At 43.0% G+C, this 20,372-nt stretch overlaps 1 protein-coding gene across 6 annotated transcripts in view; it reads left to right on the plus strand.

Annotated features, from left to right (window-relative positions):
- LOC124046687 (DNA (cytosine-5)-methyltransferase 3A-like) overlaps positions 1-18,833 on the plus strand; it is a 70,129-nt gene extending 51,296 nt beyond the window's left edge. For 3 of the 6 annotated variants that reach the window (XM_046367344.1, XM_046367348.1, XM_046367349.1), the window contains 10 exons: positions 6,989-7,101; positions 7,607-7,796; positions 8,247-8,331; positions 8,991-9,136; positions 11,603-11,693; positions 11,800-11,948; positions 12,280-12,380; positions 13,253-13,322; positions 13,578-13,696; positions 15,491-18,833. In XM_046367344.1, coding sequence (XP_046223300.1) covers positions 6,989-7,101; positions 7,607-7,796; positions 8,247-8,331; positions 8,991-9,136; positions 11,603-11,693; positions 11,800-11,948; positions 12,280-12,380; positions 13,253-13,322; positions 13,578-13,696; positions 15,491-15,632 — 1,206 coding nt within the window. In that variant the 3' untranslated portion in view covers positions 15,633-18,833. The remainder of the gene's footprint in view (positions 1-6,988; positions 7,102-7,606; positions 7,797-8,246; positions 8,332-8,990; positions 9,137-11,602; positions 11,694-11,799; positions 11,949-12,279; positions 12,381-13,252; positions 13,323-13,577; positions 13,697-15,490) is intronic. The other 3 variants (XM_046367346.1, XM_046367345.1, XM_046367347.1) reach the window with 3 other exon arrangements.
- The last annotated feature ends 1,539 nt before the right edge of the window (positions 18,834-20,372 follow it).

Below are 20,372 nucleotides of genomic sequence, written 5' to 3' on the forward strand. Positions count from 1 at the left end.
ATGACAAACTGTAGGAGTCATGACTAACTGTCGGGAGTCAGGACTAGCTGTAGGAGTCAGGACCAGTTATAGAACTCAGGACTAGCTGGTGGAGTCAGGACTAGCTGTAGGAGTCAGGACCAGTTATAGAACTCCGGACTAGCTGTAGGAGTCAGGACTAGCTGTAGGATTCAGGACCAGTTGTAGGAGTCAGGACCAGTTGTAGGAGTCAGGACTAGCTGTAGGAGTCAGGACTAGCCGTATGAGTCAGGACCAGTTGTAGGCGTCAATGTTAGCTGTAGGAGTCAGGACCAGTTGTAGGAGTCAGTGTTAGCTGTAGGAGTCAGGACCAGTTGTAGGCGTAAATGCTAGCTGTCGGAGTCAGTGCTACCTTTAGGGGTCCGGACTAGCTGTAGGGGTCAGTGCTACCTTTAGGGGTCAGGACTAGCTGTCGGAGTCAGGACCAGTTGTAGGAGTCAGTGTTAGCTGTAGGAGTCAGGACCAGTTGTAGGCATCAATGCTAGCTGTCAGAGTCAGTGCTACCTTTAGGGGTCCGGACTAGCTGTAGGGGTCAGTGCTACCTTTAGGGGTCAGGACTAGCTGTAGGGGTCAGTGCTACCTTTAGGGGTCAGGACTAGCTGTAGGGGTCAGTGCTACCTTTAGGGGTCAGGACTAGCTGTAGGGGTCAGTGCTACATTTAGGGGTCAGGACTAGCTGTAGGGGTTAGTGCTACCTTTAGGGGTCAGGACTAGCTGTAGGGGTCAGTGCTACCTTTAGGGGTCAGGACTAGCTGTAGGGGTCAGTGCTACCTTTAGGGGTCAGGACTAGCTGTAGGGGTCAGTGCTACCTTTAGGGGTCAGGACTAGCTGTAGGGGTCAGTGCTACCTTTAGGGGTCAGGACTAGCTGTAGGGGTCAGTGCTACCTTTAGGGGTCAGGACTAGCTGTAGGGGTCAGTACTACCTTTAGGGGTCAGGACTAGCTGTAGGGGTCAGTGCTACCTTTAGGGGTCAGGACTAGCTGTAGGATGGCTCTATGTATCAAGTGTCTGCAGCAGGAGTGCTGACTTCAATAAATCAATCACATTTATTTATAAAGCCTTTTTTTAACATCAGCCGATGTCACAAAGTTTCCCTACAGAAACCTAGCGAAAAAACCCAAACAGCAAACAATACAGATGTAGAAGCACGGTGGCTAGTAAAAACTCCCTATTAAGGCCAGAACCTAGGAAGAAACCTAGAGAGGAACCAGGCTCTGAAGGGTCCCCTTCTGGCTGTGCCCGGGTGGAGATTGTAACAGAACATGGCCAAGATGTTCAAACATTCATAGATGACCAGCAGAGTCAAATAATAATAATCACAGTGGTTGTAGTGGGTGCAACAGAGGGTGCAACAGGTCAGCACCTCAGGAATGAATGTCAGTTGGCATTTCATAGCTGAGCATTCAGAGTTCGAGCGTTCCATAGCCACAGGCAGAACAGTTGAAACTGTAGCAGCAGCACGACCAGGTGAACCCGAGGCATGGTCCCAGGGCTCAGATCCTGACACCGGATAAGACAGGAGAATTACACCAGATATAACAGATGGACCCTAGCCCCCCAACACATAAACTATTGCAGCATAGATACTGGAGACTGAGACAGGGTCGGGAGACACTGGTGCCCCGCCCGACAATACCCCCGAACAGGACCAATCAGGCAGGATATGACTCCACCCACTTTGCCAATGCACAGCCCCAACACCACTAAAAGGATATCCACAAACCACCAACTTACTACTCTGAGACAAGGCTGAGTAAAGGTCATGAAGATCTCCCCCACGGCACAAACTAAGGGGGCGCCAACCCCGACAGGGAGATTATGTCAGTGACTCCACCCACCCAAGTGACGCACACCTCCTAGGGATGGCAGGGAAGAGCACTAGTGAGCCAGTGACTTAGCCCCCGTAAAGGGTCAGAGGCAGATAATCTCAGTGGAGAGAGGGGAACCGCTCCAGTGCCTAATCCGTTCACCTTCACACCCCTGGGCCAGAATACACTCAATCATAGGATCTACTGAAGAGATTCATCTTCAATAAAGACTTAAAAGTCGAGACCGAGTCTGCGTCTCTCTCATTGATAGGCAGACCATTTTATAAAAATGGAGCTCTATAGCAGAAAGCCCAGCGGTTTGCGCAAGAATTCTAGGGACAATAAGGAAGCCTGCGTCTTGTGATCGTAGGTATGTACAGCAGGACCAAATCGGAGAGGTAGGTGGTAGCATGCTCATGTAATGCTTTGTAGGTTAGCAATAAAACCTTGAAATCAGCCCTTGCCTTAACAGGAAGCCAGTGGAGAGAGGCTAGCACTGGAGTAATATGATCACATTTTTTGGTTCTAGTCAAGATTCTAGCACTAACTGAAATTTATTCAGTGCATTATCCGGGTAGCCAGAAAGTAGAGCATTGCAGTAGTCTAATCTTGAAGTGACAAAAGCATGGATTATCTTTTCTGCATCATTTTTGGACAAAACATTTCAGATTTTTGCAATGTTACGAAGATTGAAAAAGCTGTCCTTGAAATATTCTTGATATGGTCGTCAAAAGAGAGATCAGGGTCCAGAGTAACCCCGAGGCCCTTCAGTTTTATTTGAGACGACTGTACAACCATCAACATTAATTGTCAGATACTACAGAAGATCTCTTTGTTTCTTGGGAACTTGAACTAGCAACTCTGTTTGGTCCGAGTTTAAAAGTAAAACATTTGCCACCATCAACTTCCTTATGTCTGAAACACAGGCTTCCAGGGAGGGCAATTTTGGGGCTTCACCGTGTTTCATCGAAATGTACAGCTGTGTAACATCCGCATAGCAGTAAAAGTTAACATTATGTTTCCAATTGACACCCTCCCTAGTGGCACAGTTGTCTAAGGCATTGCATCGTAGTACTAGCTGTGCCACCATAGATCCTGGTTCGTGTGCAGGCTCTGTCGCAGCCGGCTGCAACCAGGAGACCCATGGGGCAGTACACAATTTGCCCGGCGTCGTTTGGTTTAGGGGAGGGTTTGGCCGGCAACAATATTCTTGTCCCATCGCGCACTAGCAACTCCAGTGGCGGGCCGGGCGCAATGCACGCTGATACGATTGACAGGTATACGGTGTTTCCTCCTACATGTTGGTGCGGCTGACTTCCGGGTTAAGTGGGTGTTGTGTCAAGAAGCAGTGCGGCTTGTTTGGGTTGTGTTTCGGAGGACGCACAGCTCTCAACTGTCGCTTCTCCCGAGTCCGTACAGGAGTTGCAGCGATGGGATAAGACTACCAATTGGCCACTAAATTGGGGAGAAAAAGAATAGAATATACAACAAATAAAAATATTTTTTACGAATGACATCACCAAGAGGTGTATAGCAAAAACAATAGTGGTCATAAAATTGAACCTTGAGGAACACCAAAACTTACAATTGATTTGTCAGAGGAAAAACCATCCACAGAGACAAACTGATATCTTTCCGACAGATATGATCTAAACCAGGCCAGAACTTGTCCGTGTAGACCAATTACGGTTTACAATCTCTCCAAAAGAATGTGGTGATCGATGGTATCAAAAGCAGCACTAAGGTCTCGGAGCACGAGGACAGATGCAGAGCCTTGGTCTGATGCCATCAAAAGGTAATATACCACCTTCACGAGTGCAGTCTCAGTGTTATAATAGGGGTCTAAAACCAGACTGAAGCAGTTCGTATACATTGTTTGTCTTTTGAGAGGAGTTGGAGATTCGATATAGGCTGATAGTTTTTTTTAATTTTCTGGGTCAAGGTTTGCATTTTTCAAGAGAGGCTTTATTACTGCCACTTTTAATGAGTTTGGTACACATCCGGTGGATAGGGAGCCATTTATTATGTTGAACATAGGAGGGCCAAGCACAGGAAGTAGCTCTTTCAGTAGTTTAGTTGGAATAGGGTCCAGTATGCAGCTTGAAGGTTTAGAGGCCATGACTATTTTCATGAATATGTCAAGATGCCACGCCCTGACCGTAGAGATCTTTTTATTCTCTATGTTTGGTTGGTCAGGGTGTGATTCGGGTGGGAAACTCTTATGTTCTGTGTTTCTATGTTTTGTCCGGGTATGGTTCTCAATCAGGGACAGCTGTCTATTTTAGTCTCTGATTGGGAATCATACTTAGGCAGCCTTTTTTTATTTTGTATTTTGTGGGTAGTTGTCTTTGTTATAGTGGCCTGTATAGCCCTAGTAAGCTTCATGTTTGTTTTTGTTGTTTCTTGTTTTGTTGGCGACATTTAAAAATGTTTTTAAAAGTAAAGTAAAGTGTACGCTCACCACGCTGCACCTTGGTCCGGTCATTTCCACGATTTCGACGAGCGTGACACAAGAGACATAGGATAAAAAAACTTGAGCGTGTCCATTGACCCTAGATCCTGGCAGAATTGTGCAGACTCAGAACAACTGAGCTTTTGAGAAATACGCAGATTCAGAGAGGAGTCTGTAATTTGCTTTCTAATGATCATGATCTTTTCATCAAAGAAGTTTATCAATTCATCACTGCTGAAGTGAAAGCCATCCTTTCTTGGGGAATGGTGCTTTTTAGTTAGCTTTGCGACCGTACCACATTTTTGGTGGGGATTGTTCTTATTCTCCTCAATTAAGTTGGAAAAATAGGATGATTGAGCAGCAGTGAGGGCTCTTCGATACTGTCTTTCCAAGTTGGTTGGAAGACTTCCAGTTTGGTGGAGCGCTATTTCCATTCCAATTTTCTGGAAGCATGCTTCTCCTTCAGGGCTCAGGTATTTTCTGTATAGCAGGGAGCTAGTTTCTTGTGACAAATGTTTTTTCAGTTTGAAACTCCATCTAGGGTATTATTCAAGGTTAAATTTAGTTCCTCAGTTAGGTGCTTAACAGATGTTTGTACTCTGACATCCTTGGGAAGGTGGAGGGTGTCTGGAAGGGCATCTAGGAATCTTTGGGTTGTCCGAGAATTTATAGCACGACTTTTGATGATCCTTGGTTGGGATCTGAGCAGATTTGTTGCGATTGCAAACGTAATAATATGGTGGTCCGATAGTCCAGGATTATGAGGAAGAACAAGATCCACAATATTTATTCCAACGGGACAAAACTAGGTCCAGAGTATGACTGTGGCTGTGAGTAGGTCCGGAAAGATGTTGGACAAAACCCACTGAGTCGATGATGGCTCCGAAAGCCTTTTAGTGTGGGTCTGTGGACTTTTCCATGTCAATATTAAAGTCACCAAAAATGTGAATATTAGCTGCTATGACTACAAAGTCCGATAGGAATTCAGGGAACTCAGTGAGGAAAACAGTAGCTATAAAAAGGGGTTGAGTAGGCTGCATAGATGTCGTGACTAGAAGCTCAAAAGACGAAAACGCAGTCATTTTTTTTGTTGTAAAAGGAGAGGCCTCATTTAACACAGTAAATTCATCAGGCTTAAGCCATGTTTCAGTCAGGCCAATCACATCAAGATTATGATCAGCGATTACTTCATTGACTGTAACTACCTTGGAAGTGAGGGATCTAACATTAAGTAGCCCTATTTTGAGATGTGAGATATCACAATCTCTTTCAACAATGACAGGAATGGAGGAGGTCTTTATTCCAGTGAGATTGCTAAAGCGAACTCCGCCATGTTTAGTTTTGCCCAACCTTGATCGAGGCACATACACGGTTTCAATGGGGAAAGCTGAGCTGACTACTCTGACTGTGCTAATGGCAGACTCCACTAACCTGGCAGGCTGGCTGACAGCACCCTATCTTATTGTGGAGCCAGAGGAGTTAGAGCCCTGTCTATGTTGGTAGATAAGATGAGAGCACCACTCCAGCTAGAATGGAGACCATCACTCCTCAGCAGGCCAGGCTTGGTCCTGTTTGTGGATGAGTCCCAGAAAGAGGGCCAATTATCTACACATTCTATGTTTTGGGACATGCATAAATCAGTTTTCAACAAGCGATTGAGTTGTGAGACTCTGCTGTAGAGCTAATCACTCCTCCTAACTGGGAGGGGGCCAGAGACAATTACTCGATGCCGACACATCTTTCTAGCTAATTTACACACTGAAGCTATGTTGTGCTTCGTGACCTCTGACTGTTTCATCCGAACATCGTTGTTGCCACTCTACAGTTTTAACCTTAGCCAGTACCCTCTTCAGATTAGCCTTTACGTCGGTAGCTCTACCCCTAACCCTACCCCTAACCCTACCCCTAATCCTACCCCTAACCCTACCACTAACCCTAACCCTACCCCTAAACCCTAACCATAAACCCTAACCCTAACCATAAACCTAACCCCTAACCATACCCCTAAACCCTAACCATAAACCTAACCCCTACCCCTAAACCTAACCCCTAACCCTAACCAGATAAAGTGTCCAGGTGAAAAAGTTGAATGAAAAAATAATTAAACGGTTATTATAAAGTTCAGATCAGTTTATGATGAAACAGTTATTATAAAGTTCAGATCAGTTTATGATGAAACAGTTATTATAAAGTTCAGATCAGTTTATGATGAAACAGTTATTATAAAGTTCAGATCAGTTTATGATGAAACAGTTATTATAAAGTTCAGATCAGTTTATGATGAAACTATTATTATAATAAAGTTCAGATCAGTTTTGCTTTTAGATCACAATAAATAAGATTACAAGGATGGGTTGGACATGATTCAGCACTCTTATTCTGAGATGCTTGATATGGACCCTGGTCTAACCCCTCTCTAGGTTTTAAGCCCTATTTTAAAGCTCTCTGTTACCAAAACACAAACACAGCTTACAGGAAAGGCTTACAGAATCACTAAGCACATAATGTGTTAACAATAAGGCTTTTACAAACACAACAAACCTTTTAGTACACAGTCAGCGTTCTCTGTGAGTCAATGATACACTGGTTTTCTCATTGCTACTTGTTGTTCTTTCAATAATAATATTGACAATAATGTGATTCAGCTTATAGAGCGCATATCATTACACAGCGAATCTCAACGCTGAAATGTCTTGTTCACTGTGTTCCAGAACTGCTTTCTAGAATGTGCATATCAGTATGATGACGATGGTTACCAGTCATACTGCACCATCTGCTGTGGAGGACGAGAGGTTCTCATGTGTGGGAACAACAACTGCTGCAGGTGAGTGGACTACTTTCTTATGATTCTGAGTTCACAAATATGTGTGTTATTGTTCATTAACTTGTGTGATTCACTCGGTGTGTTAGAGTGTGCCAGTTTACATTTATATTGATGGTTTGCATAAGTGTGTGTGTCTTTGTGCATTGTGTGTGTACAGTATGTTCGTTCTTACCTATGTGTGATTGCGTGGGTCCGTGAGTGTGTGTACAGAATGTTTGTTCTTACGTTTGTGTGATTGTGTGGGTCCGTGTGTGTGTGTGTGTGTGTGTGTGTGTGTGTGTGTGTGTGTGTGTGTGTGTGTGTGTGTGTGTGTGTGTGTGTGTGTGTGTGTGTGTGTGTGTGTGTGTGTGTGTGTGTGTGTGTGTGTGTGTGTGTGTGTGTGTGTGTGTGTGTGTGTACAGTATGTTTGTTCTTACGTATGTGTGATTGTGTGGGTCCGTGTGTGTGTGTGTGTGTGTACAAGTGTCTAGCAGTATAATAACACACCTCCCTCTGTCCCCTCCAGGTGTTTCTGTGTGGAGTGTGTTGACCTACTTGTGGGGCCAGGTGCAGCACAGATAGCTATAAAAGAGGATCCCTGGTGCTGCTACATGTGTGAGAAGGGCCAGAAGGGCGTGTTCGGCCTGCTGGAGCGTCACACTGATTGGCCCTGCCGTCTACAGCACTTCTTCGCTAACAATCACGACCAAGATTTTGTGAGTAGTACCTCAGTACTAGCTGTGTGTGTGAAGTTCACACCCAAATAAAAAAAACATGTCACATGTACCGGATACAACAGTGAAATACTTACTTACAAGCCCTTAATCAACAATGCAGTTTTAAGAAAAATAAGTGTTAAGAAAGTATTTACTAAAATAATCTGAAGTAAAAAATGTATAAATGAAATAACAAATCAAAATAAAGAAGCCACAGAGCCACAGTGATTCTATGTTCCATTGTGACACACAGTGTGTATTACAGCCAAATTAGCTCCCTAAATCTGCAACAATGAGCAGGCAGATTATCACAGCTATGGGGCTCTATGAATAGGGCTTCACACATTAGAGACAGCTGAAGTCATTCCAGGCTCCCTCTCCTCTGGGTCAAAACTGAGCCGTATCTCTCTCTCTCTCTCTCTCTCTCTCGCTCTCTCTGTTGTTTCACAGGAACAACCAAAGCTTTACCCTCCAGTCATGGCAGAGAAGAGACAACCTATTCGTGTCCTGTCACTGTTCGACGGCATAGCAACAGGTTAGACAGGAATCTCCCCTCTTGTCCTCTTCTCTCCTCCTTCCCCTCCTCTCCTCTCCTCTCCTTGACACAAAACCCTCTGAAAGTCTCTGTCTCTACAAAACGTTCTGCCCGTCTCAGGTTTCACTGGGACTGGCCCCCTAACTCATGACTATATTTACTACACTGACTGTCTTGGAAGGATGGATGGATGGATGGATGGATGGATGGATGGATGGATGGATGGATGGATGGATGTGGATGGATGGATGGATGGATGGATGGATAGAAAACTAATCCACACAGTATGCTGTTTAACCATATTGTCTAGCAGTGCACTTCTCATACCTTTCCTGTCTGTCCTTCACTTCCCCATCTGTTTAATAAAACCACACAAAAATACAAAAGACGTTGGAGTTCCCACTCCTGTAAAAAGAAAAGGCAACAACTGTGAACGCTAATTAATGGTGCGCCTCAGGCCAGACCTTCAGCGTTGTGTCTGTATTCTGTCATTCAGTTCATCAATTTCAAGTTAATCATTATATAAATAGAATCATCCACTCTATTTAACCAGGATAATCCACTCAGCAACAACTGTCAGTGTTGTCCAGGAAGTCATGGCGTCCATCAAAAGAGCAACAACATGCTACTGTTTGACCTCATTGACCTCTGACCTTTAGGTCTGCTGGTGCTAAAGGAGCTGGGTATCCAGGTGGAGCGCTATGTGGCGTCGGAGGTGTGTGAGGACTCTATCACGGTGGGCATCGTCAGGCATCAGGGACGCATCATGTACGTGGGCGACGTGAGGAATGTCACACGCAAACATGTGAGTATCATACAGTAAAACGTTATGAACTGAGTGAGACTAGATCAAGGTCACTCCCAATAGACTGGCTCAAAGACGAACACCCTAGCCACAGTCTCTCAATAAGGATATCCCAATAGCCTGGCTCAAAGACGAACGCCCTAGCCACAGTCTCTCAATAAGGATATCCCGATAGCCTGGCTCAAAGACGAACACCCTAGCCACAGTCTCTCAATAAGGATATCCCAATAGCCTGGCTCAAAGACGAACGCCCTAGCCACAGTCTCTCAATAAGGATATCCCAATAGCCTGGCTCAAAGACGAACACCCTAGCCACATTCTCTCAATAAGGATATCCCTATAGCCTGGCTCAAAGACGAACGCCCTAGCCACAGTCTCTCAATAAGGATATCCCAATAGCCTGGCTCAAAGAAGAACGCCCTAGCCACAGTCTCTCAATAAGGATATCCCTATAGCCTGGCTCAAAGACGAACGCCCTAGCCACAGTCTCTCAATATGGATATCCCAATAGCCTGGCTCAAAGACGAACGCCCTAGCCACAGTCTCTCAATAAGGATATCCCAATAGCCTGGCTCAAAGATGAACGCCCTAGCCACAGTCTCTCAATAAGGACATCCCTATAGCCTGGCTCAAAGACGAACGCCCTAGCCACAGTCTCTCAATAAGGATATCCCTATAGCCTGGCTCAAAGACGAACGCCCTAGCCACAGTCTCTCAATAAGGATATCCCGATAGCCTGGCTCAAAGACGAACACCCTAGCCACAGTCTCTCAATAAGGATATCCCGATAGCCTGGCTCAAAGACGAACACCCTAGCCACAGTCTCTCAATAAGGATATCCCAATAGCCTGGCTCAAAGACGAACGCCCTAGCCACAGTCTCTCAATAAGGATATCCCAATAGCCTGTCTCAAAGACGAACACCCTAGCCACATTCTCTCAATAAGGATATCCCTATAGCCTGGCTCAAAGACGAACGCCCTAGCCATAGTCTCTCAATAAGGATATCCCAATAGCCTGGCTCAAAGAAGAACGCCCTAGCCACAGTCTCTCAATAAGGATATCCCTATAGCCTGGCTCAAAGACGAACGCCCTAGCCACAGTCTCTCAATATGGATATCCCAATAGCCTGGCTCAAAGACGAACGCCCTAGCCACAGTCTCTCAATAAGGATATCCCAATAGCCTGGCTCAAAGATGAACGCCCTAGCCACAGTCTCTCAATAAGGACATCCCTATAGCCTGGCTCAAAGACGAACGCCCTAGCCACAGTCTCTCAATAAGGATATCCCTATAGCCTGGCTCAAAGACGAACGCCCTAGCCACAGTCTCTCAATAAGGATATCCCAATAGCCTGGCTCAAAGACGAACGCCCTAGCCACAGTCTCTCAATAAGGACATCCCTATAGCCTGGCTCAAAGACGAACGCCCTAGCCACAGTCTCTCAATAAGGATATCCCTATAGCCTGGCTCAAAGACGAACACCCTAGCCACAGTCTCTCAATAAGGATATCCCAATAGCCTGGCTCAAAGACGAACGCCCTAGCCACAGTCTCTCAATAAGGACATCCCTATAGCCTGGCTCAAAGATGAACGCCCTAGCCACAGTCTCTCAATAAGGATATCCCTATAGCCTGGCTCAAAGACGAACGCCCTAGCCACAGTCTCTCAATGGGGATATCCCAATAGCCTGGCTCAAAGACGAACACCCTAGCCACAGTCTCTCAATAAGGATATGCCAATAGCCTGGCTCAAAGACGAACGCCCTAGCCACAGTCTCTCAATAAGGATATCCCTATAGCCTGGCTCAAAGACGAACGCCCTAGCCACAGTCTCTAAATAAGGATATCCCTATAGCCTGGCTCAAAGACGAACGCCCTAGCCACAGTCTCTCAATAAGGATATCCCAATAGCCTGGCTCAAAGACGAACGCCCTAGCCACAGTCTCTCAATAAGGACATCCCTATAGCCTGGCTCAAAGACGAACGCCCTAGCCACAGTCTCTCAATAAGGATATCCCTATAGCCTGGCTCAAAGACGAACACCCTAGCCACAGTCTCTCAATAAGGATATCCCAATAGCCTGGCTCAAAGACGAACGCCCTAGCCACAGTCTCTCAATAAGGATATCCCTATAGCCTGGCTCAAAGACGAACACCCTAGCCACAGTCTCTCAATAAGGATATCCCAATAGCCTGGCTCAAAGACGAACACCCTAGCCACAGTCTCTCAATAAGGATATCCCTATAGCCTGGCTCAAAGACGAACACCCTAGCCACAGTCTCTTAAGAAGGATATCCCAAATGAGAAAGATTGTAAGGTGCCTATCAGTGAGAGTTATTACAATAACACTTCATATAACACAAAATGTGTCTCTTAGTTGAATAATCAGTCTATTTTGTCTTTCTTATCTCCTGTCCTCCTCCTTTCTCTCGTTGTTTTCCTGTTCTCTCTCTCCCTCGTTAACAGTTACACGAGTGGGGCCCCTTTGACTTAGTGATTGGTGGAAGTCCGTGTAACGACCTCTCTATTGTCAACCCAGCTAGGAAGGGTCTTTATGGTAGGTGACAACTCTTTACCATTTATCACTTGTGTTCTGGGCCTGCTGAAGACTTATTTCCTAGAGCTGAATTTCATATGCCTGTCCTTCTCTGTCTGTCCTGTAGAGGGCACTGGTCGGCTGTTCTTTGAGTTCTACCGCCTGCTGCACGAGGCTCGGCCCAAAGAGGGCGACAACCGGCCGTTCTTCTGGCTCTTTGAAAACGTGGTGGCGATGGGCGTCAGTGACAAGAGGGACATCTCTCGCTTTCTAGAGGTTTGTTCCTTTACAGGGACTATATAACTTCTAGAATAACAAATTATACTATATTTCAGTCATGTAAGTCATGTATATCAGTCATCCATTGGAATATGGATTCCGTATTATGAATGCCTTGTGGTGATAATTGACAGTGTATGCTGTCAATATACTAGTTAGGTTATGAAGGAGCAGTTTAAACTGTTAATTTAAACATATTAATTGATCATTGTATGACATTTTCCTTATACAAAATATTATCTTCACTACATTCTTCTGGTAATTATTGCAAAAGAGAATGTGTCTTCAATAACCTGGTTAAATGAATATCCTTTCTCTCCTCTTCCAGTGTAACCCGGTGATGATCGATGCCAAGGAGGTGACTGCTGCCCACCGTGCTCGCTACTTCTGGGGCAACCTGCCTGGCATGAACAGGTTGGTGAGAGAACGGTGAGGGAAGAAACAGCGAGCCTGTCACCTAAAGCAATTTATACCTGGGCCAGTTCCTGAGCCAGTCAAACCCAGGAACTAAATAATCCTAATCACCTTTTTTATCTCTCCCCTCTACTCTCTCTCTCTCTCTGTCTCTCTCTCACACTCTCCTCCTCTCACTCACTCACTCACTCTCTTTCTCTCGCTCTTACTCTCTCTTTCACTCGCCCTCTCTCTCTCACGCTCTCCTCCTCTCGCTCACACACTCTCTTTCTCTCGCTCTCGCTCTTACTCTCTCTTTCACTCGCCCTCTCTCTCACGCTCTCCTCCTCTCGCTCACTCACTCTCTTTCTCTCGCTCTCGCTCTTACTCTCTCTTTCACTCGCCCTCTCTCTCTCACGCTCTCCTCCTCTCGCTCACTCACTCGCTCACTCACTCACTCTCTTTCTCTCGCTCTTACTCTCTCTTTCACTCGCCCTCTCTCTCTCACGCTCTCCTCCTCTCGCTCACACACTCTCTTTCTCTCGCTCTCGCTCTTACTCTCTCTTTCACTCGCCCTCTCCTCTCCTCCTCTCTCACACACGCTCTCCTCGCTCTCGCTCACTCACTCTCTTTCTCTCGCTCTCGCTCTTACTCTCTCTTTCACTCGCCCTCTCTCTCTCACGCTCTCCTCCTCTCGCTCACACACTCTCTTTCTCTCGCTCTCGCTCTTACTCTCTCTTTCACTCGCCCTCTCTCTCACGCTCTCCTCCTCTCGCTCACTCACTCTCTTTCTCTCGCTCTCGCTCTTATTATCTCTTTCACTCGCCCTCTCTCTCTCACGCTGTCTCTCTCTCTCTCACTCTGTATTTTCACACATCTCTTACTTTTCCATCTGTATTCCTCTTCAGGCCCTTGACGGCCATGTTCACGGACAGACTAGACCTTCAGGACTGTTTGGAGCACGGCAGAACAGCGAAGGTCACTTATTCATCTTTTTTGTAGCTGTATTTTTTAAAAATTGTACAAATTATGCATATGGCCAAATATGTAATTTATATAGTTCATTAATTTGATTAACTTAGTTCAAGAAAAAAATAAGTTGAGTGTGAGTACCTTTTGAACAGTCAAATTAAATATTTGGTCATATGAACAATTTGGTCTGTAAACAATACTTGGTTGTCCTATTCTTATGCACCAGCCACTTAGTGTGTTCACCATCTGGTTTCCCCCCAGTTTGGCAAAGTGAGGACCATCACCACTCGCTCTAATTCCATTAAGCAGGGTAAAGACCAGCACTTTCCCGTCTTCATGAACGAGAAGGAGGACATTCTTTGGTGCACTGAGATGGAGAGGTAGGAACGGATTACCTTTCAAATTAATTAATCATACCATAATTAAATGACTTTATTACGAGCAGTTTTTCACAGTGGCATACATCTTTATTATAAAATGATTCCCTTACAGAAAGTGATATATACAGTGGGGCAAAAAAGTATTTAGTCAGCCACCAATTGTGCAAGTTCTCCCACTTAAAAAGATGAGGGAGGCCTGTAATTTTCATCATAGGTACACTTCAACTATGACAGACAAAATAAAACAAAAATCCAGAAAATCACATTCTAGGATTTTTAATGAATTTATTTGCAAATTATGGTGGAAAATAAGTATTTGGTCAATAACAAAAGTTTATCTCAATACTTTGTTATATTCCCTTTGTTGGCAATGACAAAGGTCAAACGTTTTCTGTAAGTCTTCACAAGGTTTTCACACACTGTTGCTGTTTTTTGGTCCCATTCCTCCATGCAGATCTCCTCTAGAGCAGTGATGTTTTGGGGCTGTTGCTGGGCAACACGGACTTTCAACTCCCTCCAAAGATTTTCTATGTGGTTGAGATCTGGAGACTGGCTAGGCCACTCCAGGACCTTGAAATGCTTCTTACGAAGCCACTCCTTCGTTGCCCGGGCGGTTTGTTTGGGATCATTGTCATGCTGAAAGACCCAGCCACGTTTCATCTTCAATGCCCTTGCTGATAGGAGGTTTTCACTCAAAATTTCACGATACATGGCCCCATTCATTCTTTCCTTTACACGGCTCAGTCGTCCTGGCAACTCCAAACACGACGAGTTGCGTTTTTACCAAAAAGTTATATTTTGGTTTCATCTGACCATATGGCATTCTCCCAATCTTCTTCTGGATCATCCAAATGCTCTCTAGCCTGGACATGTACTGGCTTAAGCAGGGGGACACGTCTGGCACTGCAGGATTTGAGTCCCTGGCGGCATAGTGTGTTACTGATGGTAGGCTTTGTTACTTTGGTCCCATCTCTCTGCAGGTCATTCACTAGGTCCCCCCGTGTGGTTCTGGGATTTTTGCTCACCGTTCTTGTGATCATTTTGACCCCACGGGGTGAGATCTTGCGTGGAGCCCCAGATCGTGGGAGATTATCAGTGGTCTTGTATGTCTTCCATTTCCTAATAATTGCTCCCACAGTTTATTTCTTCAAACCAAGCTGCTTACCTATTGCAGATTCAGTCTTCCCAGCCTGGTGCAGGTCTACAATTTTGTTTCTGGTGTCCTTTGACAGCTCTTTGGTCTTGGCCATAGTGGAGTTTGGAGTGTGACTGTTTGAGGTTGTGGACAGGTGTCTTTTATACTGATAGCAAGTTCAAACAGGTGCCATTAATACAGGTAACGAGTGGAGGACAGAGGAGCCTCTTAAGAAGAAGTTACAGGTCTGTGAGAGCCAGAAATCGTGCTTGTTTGTAGGTGACCAAATACTTATTTTCCACCATAATTTGCAAATAAATTCAATAAAAATCCTACAATGTGATTTTCTGGATTTTTTTTCTCATTTTGTCTGTCATAGTTGAAGTGTACCTATGATGAAAATTACAAGCCTCATCTTTTTAAGTGAGAGAACTTGCACAATTGATGGCTGACTAAATACTTTTTTTGCCCCACTGTATGATTCCAATGTACCCTTCTATAAAGGACCTAAAGTCAATCTCACATGGAAACCCTATGTCACTAATTCTCAAGGCTCTCTTCCTCTCTTTGTCCCTCTGTATCTATCCATCTGTCTCCTGCGCTGTCTGTATGTCTCTTGTTCCCTCTGGTGGCTGTCTGGTTACTGTCTCCTTCCCCAGGGTGTTTGGCTTCCCAGTCCATTACACAGACGTGTCCAACATGAGTCGGCTGGCCAGGCAAAGGCTTCTGGGAAGGTCGTGGAGTGTACCGGTCATCCGACACTTGTTTGCACCACTCAAAGAATATTTTGCCTGCGTTTAACAAGACTTGGCTCAACAAGACCACCTGCGTTTAACAAGACTTGACTTAACTAGACCATCACAAACATAGAACTGATGTTGTAACCAGAAACATGAGCATTGGTGAAATTATACTACTCCCTGGTACCTGGTAACATTTCCCAGGCAAGCAAAACATCATGAAAGTAAATATTTCAAATTATTTCTTGTAATTTGAAATGTACTTCTTATTCTATTTAATATGTATATGTAATTTTACCTTTTAGCAGTGTTATCCAGTATGTTTTAAATTGATTTATTTGTGCAAGCTACACTTGAGACAAGGCTTTCCTCTCAAGGCACTGAGGAAGAAGAAACTAGGATCTGTGTGGCTTTTAGAATAAGGACTAGGATTGGATGATTGGAAAAGATCTGAAAGAGAGTTGATAATACTGTATGTACAGTATGTATGTGAAAGATATTGGCTGTGTAGGCATGATTTTCTATTGGCCAATATCTGAAGTGGGTAAAGCAAGCCAGCGATAGTATCGTCATGTTGAGTTTAGATTCCTCCAGCTACTGAGCCTCGCAGAGCTAAAGTGAATAAGGGTGATTGTCTTCAGTGTCATAGAAAGCTGTGTCTTAATGAATCCAAAACATCAGATCACATATACCTCTTTGTTTAAAGTTTATATACACAGTTAACTGAAGGTAAAGGTACTACTGTAAAATGGTTACAATACCATGGTGCTTCACGACGATAGGAAGCATCACAGGTCATGTGGCACAGGCACTACACTTTAGACAAGATGGGATTTTTTTTTTCAGTGTAATGTTTTCACTATTTAAAGAAGTTCTGTGTTATTTTAGTAAATTGAAATGATTTCAAAGTGGCGATTAAAGGTGTGGTGACAGTAGACTGCAGAACAATATGCCATATCCTCCTCTTTTCTGTTTTACAGCTTTTATAAACATCAATTCTACTGGTGTTTTTTAAATAATTGTTCACGCCTTGCTACGTGTAAACTCAGGCCCCCCCCATGCATGCCTGTGTCTGACTCTGCACAAACACAACATGAAGCCACATGGGCGGTGATGCATTCTGTCCTTACAACAACAACAAAATACCTTAAGATCAAAGTCTGTGGTGATGCTTCTTTTCTAATGTCATCACTGTACAACTGTTAGTGAGCACGGTGGTTGGACTGCAGGGAGGGCAGATGGCCTGGGGTTTCCACAATAAAGTAAAGACTCTCTCCTTCCCTTTTTCACCCCTGCAAACTACATACTGTCAGGTGCAAATCTTCTAACAAAATGGTGCGTCTTCACAATGTTCTTCTACCTTTTTATAGCGATTTTGTGCTGTTTTACCAACATTATAAAGCACTTTTTTATATGTATACTTTTTTTCCTTCAGTATTTTAAAATGTTTCTTCTTGGTTTTTCTTGTGAAATGTTGTTTTTATGATGTGAACTGTCCTACAGCTGTGTAATACAGTATGTTTTCTATACAGTAGGGCTGTGCCAATAGAAGTGGAAGAATGGACTCATAGAATTATGTTAAATCCATGTATCCATGGAAACGATTGATTATTGATCCTACTCAATGTACAGTAGATTCATAGAAAATGATTGATGTGCTCCATTTTCATGTTGTCTTCTGTTGAAAGCCGTAATTCAGTATGCCATTCTCTGGATAAAAAAAGACATTGTAGAATTTAAAACAGAGTTGAGGAACTATGTTATACTGTATGTTTGTAACGTTACCTTTCCAAATGAATTCCAGACCGCAGATGCAATGTCCTCTGCACCTTCCTCTTGTAGACCTCAAATAATTAGAAAAAGCGAGAGTGATAGAGACAGATTTTCAAACTGATTACAGGGCCTGCTCCAGGCATAAGCGTTTTTTTATTTTTAGGAACTCAGTCGGGGTCTGAACTTACTATTGAAAGTAAGAATAGTACAATACACCAGGTGCAATTTAGAAATTTGGTTGGGCATCATTCTGCAGTTTTTCTTTTGTTTTGTCAGTCACTGACAGTCACTCAATTGGCCATGTCAGCTAATCATTTTTAGATTGGTAGTTAGTCTAGCCTGCTATCTAAACTTGAGTAGTCATGGCCAAATACTGACCGGCCAAGCAGGGCACGTGCCTAGGGCCCTGACTTCAAGGGGGCCCCATTTATTTGGTTAGTTATTCTCACTCTAAATCTTGGCAAAATGGATAGATGTGCAGGAAATTAGCTATAAAACTGAAAAATAAATTATCTGCCCCATGGCAAAATGAGTAGAATTGCATGAAATGTGTGATGAAATTGCAAAAAGAATTCTCTGTCCAATGGCAAAATGTGTAGAATTGCAGAAAACTTTATTTAAAACTGCAACATTTCTCTACGCCCCATGGCAAGACGTGTAGAATTGCTGGGAATTCATTTTTAAATTTGTGGACGATTTAGAAATTAGTTTTTCAGAACTCAAAACTGAAGAGTGAACGGTGACCAGAAAAATACAGTAGCAGAGATGATGACTTACCAATGTTGTATCTTAATATTCAAAATGACTTCATTTCATAAATGTAGTTTCATACATGATTAAGTTCTTAAGTGACCTTAACGTATCCTTTCCACCTTTTTAGTTGAACTTCGGACATTGGGTTTGCAGGAATCCTCATGCGTTGTGATGACATTGATGTTAATTCCCTTTGCCTATAGTAAATGACCATGCCCCTTGTACAGTTTGTACATAGAGTTTTCCTGTCACTGTTTTTGATTCGTTTTCATCTTTTTGAATTACCTATGAGATGTACAAATATAATTCTTTGCTAATATATATCATGGAATTAGAAAAAAAAAGATTAGGTAAAAAAGTAAAAAGAAAATCAAGTAAAAATAGTTTTTTTTTAAATATCATAATAAGCTATGAAGCATTAGAGGGTAGACTCCAAGTGTTGCCTTCTAGTACTGTTCATCTGTTTGATTTGGTTTTTGATGTTTTGAGTGAGTCCTGAGTGAATCCAGTTTAAATGTGTCAAGTGATCTTTAGCCTAATAATGACAGCTTTAAGATGCAACGGTCTCTACTTCACTGCACAGCCCTACATAATGTTGGTTGTTTTTGCCTTTTGTTTCTTTTTATAAGAACTATAAAGAGGGATTGTAGGTGTTTCTGACGGTGCTAAACATTTTATCTAATCAAGAAAAAATATATTTGTTTTGGAAGAGAAATAAAACTTGTCTTGACAATGACTGTTGTTAACTTCCTTGTAGTATGATGGAAAAGCACCATTATTTCACTCTCATAGGATGCATATATTAACATTTGAACTTTTGACTTGAAAAAAATATAAATAATAATTAGTTTCCTATATTGTTTTAGACTAGAAATTGCTGTAGTTGGTTGGTGCTTATCTGTTGGAAAAACCATTTACTCCATAATGGGAAATAACAAGAAAATAAAAGCATTTCAGTAATAACGTTTACTGTAGCATAATGTATGTGTAAAACCTGGCATTCGCTTTGCTTCTTAATCCTACATTCCGTGCCATAATATTCTGTCCTCCATGTCTTGTTTTCGATGGTCATTTTTGTTATTATTGGCAAATATTAATCTGTGTCCCAAATGGCACCCTATTCCCTATATAGTGCACTACACTACATTGGACACTAGTCAAAAGTAGTGCGCTATATAGGGAATAGGGTGCCATTTAGGATTCTTTCCCATGACATTTCACTGTTCCAATGCATCAGACAGGTCAGTTTGTGTGACTTTTTTGTTGTGTCATATTCATTGTTTTATGGCCTATGTTCTTTGTCTTTAAGATGATCAGTGCATACAGCAGATGTAGCAGTCATTCTCCACCTTTACCCATTACTTATGTTTTAGTGCCCAGAAATAAGAAAACGGCTCCTTATGTATTTGTGCTGGAGAACACTTGAATAAATGTATTGTTTTTGTGCAAAAATATGATAGCTCTTGTTATTCTTCACCTATACCCGGAATAAATTGAACCATACAAAATCTGATCACTATACTTGATCAGGTTTCTTAGCTATTTTTTTTTAACCTTTATTTAACCAGGCAAGTCAAGAACAAATTCTTATTTTCAACGACAGCCTAGGAACAGGGACAGAATGACAGAGTTGTACTTTGTCAGCTCAGGGATTTGAACTTGCAACCTTTCCAGTTACTAGTCCAACGCTCTAACCACTAGGCTACCCTGCTGACCCAAACATAACAACATACATTACCTATGGAACAATTGTTGCACATCTATACTAAAGTAAAAACTAAACCCTACTTATAAACCGTTTTAAAATCTCAGGGAAACATTTTTATTTTACAAAAGGTAATAGTTTGTTGCTCACATCACCCTGGATTTTCTCACACATTTAAGGCCTACCGATTACTAATAATAATAATCTGTGTTTGTAGTGTTTATTATAGCCTAATGTCTTGTCTTGTGTTCATAATGATTACATAAACCTTAAATCTGAATAGTATACTATATGATTAAAGAAAATATGTGTATTGTTATTTATAGGCTGTCTTGTGATTTTATGGCCTCCTTGCTTTACTATCCATGATCCTTCTTTTCACAATAAGTTCTTGTGTTGCTCAGTTGGTAGAGCATGGTGCTTGCAATGCCATGATTTGGGGTTCAGTTCCCATGGGAGACCAGAATGAAAATTAATGCACTCACTCTGGATAAGAGTGTCTGCTGAAATGTAATCACAGTTCACATCCAAGATTTTCGAGTGATTGCTCTAACAATGGAAATACATGTC

The sequence above is a fragment of the Oncorhynchus gorbuscha genome, linkage group LG10 (genome assembly GCF_021184085.1).
Source record: "Oncorhynchus gorbuscha isolate QuinsamMale2020 ecotype Even-year linkage group LG10, OgorEven_v1.0, whole genome shotgun sequence".
In the NCBI taxonomy this organism is placed as follows: Eukaryota; Metazoa; Chordata; class Actinopteri; order Salmoniformes; family Salmonidae; genus Oncorhynchus; species Oncorhynchus gorbuscha.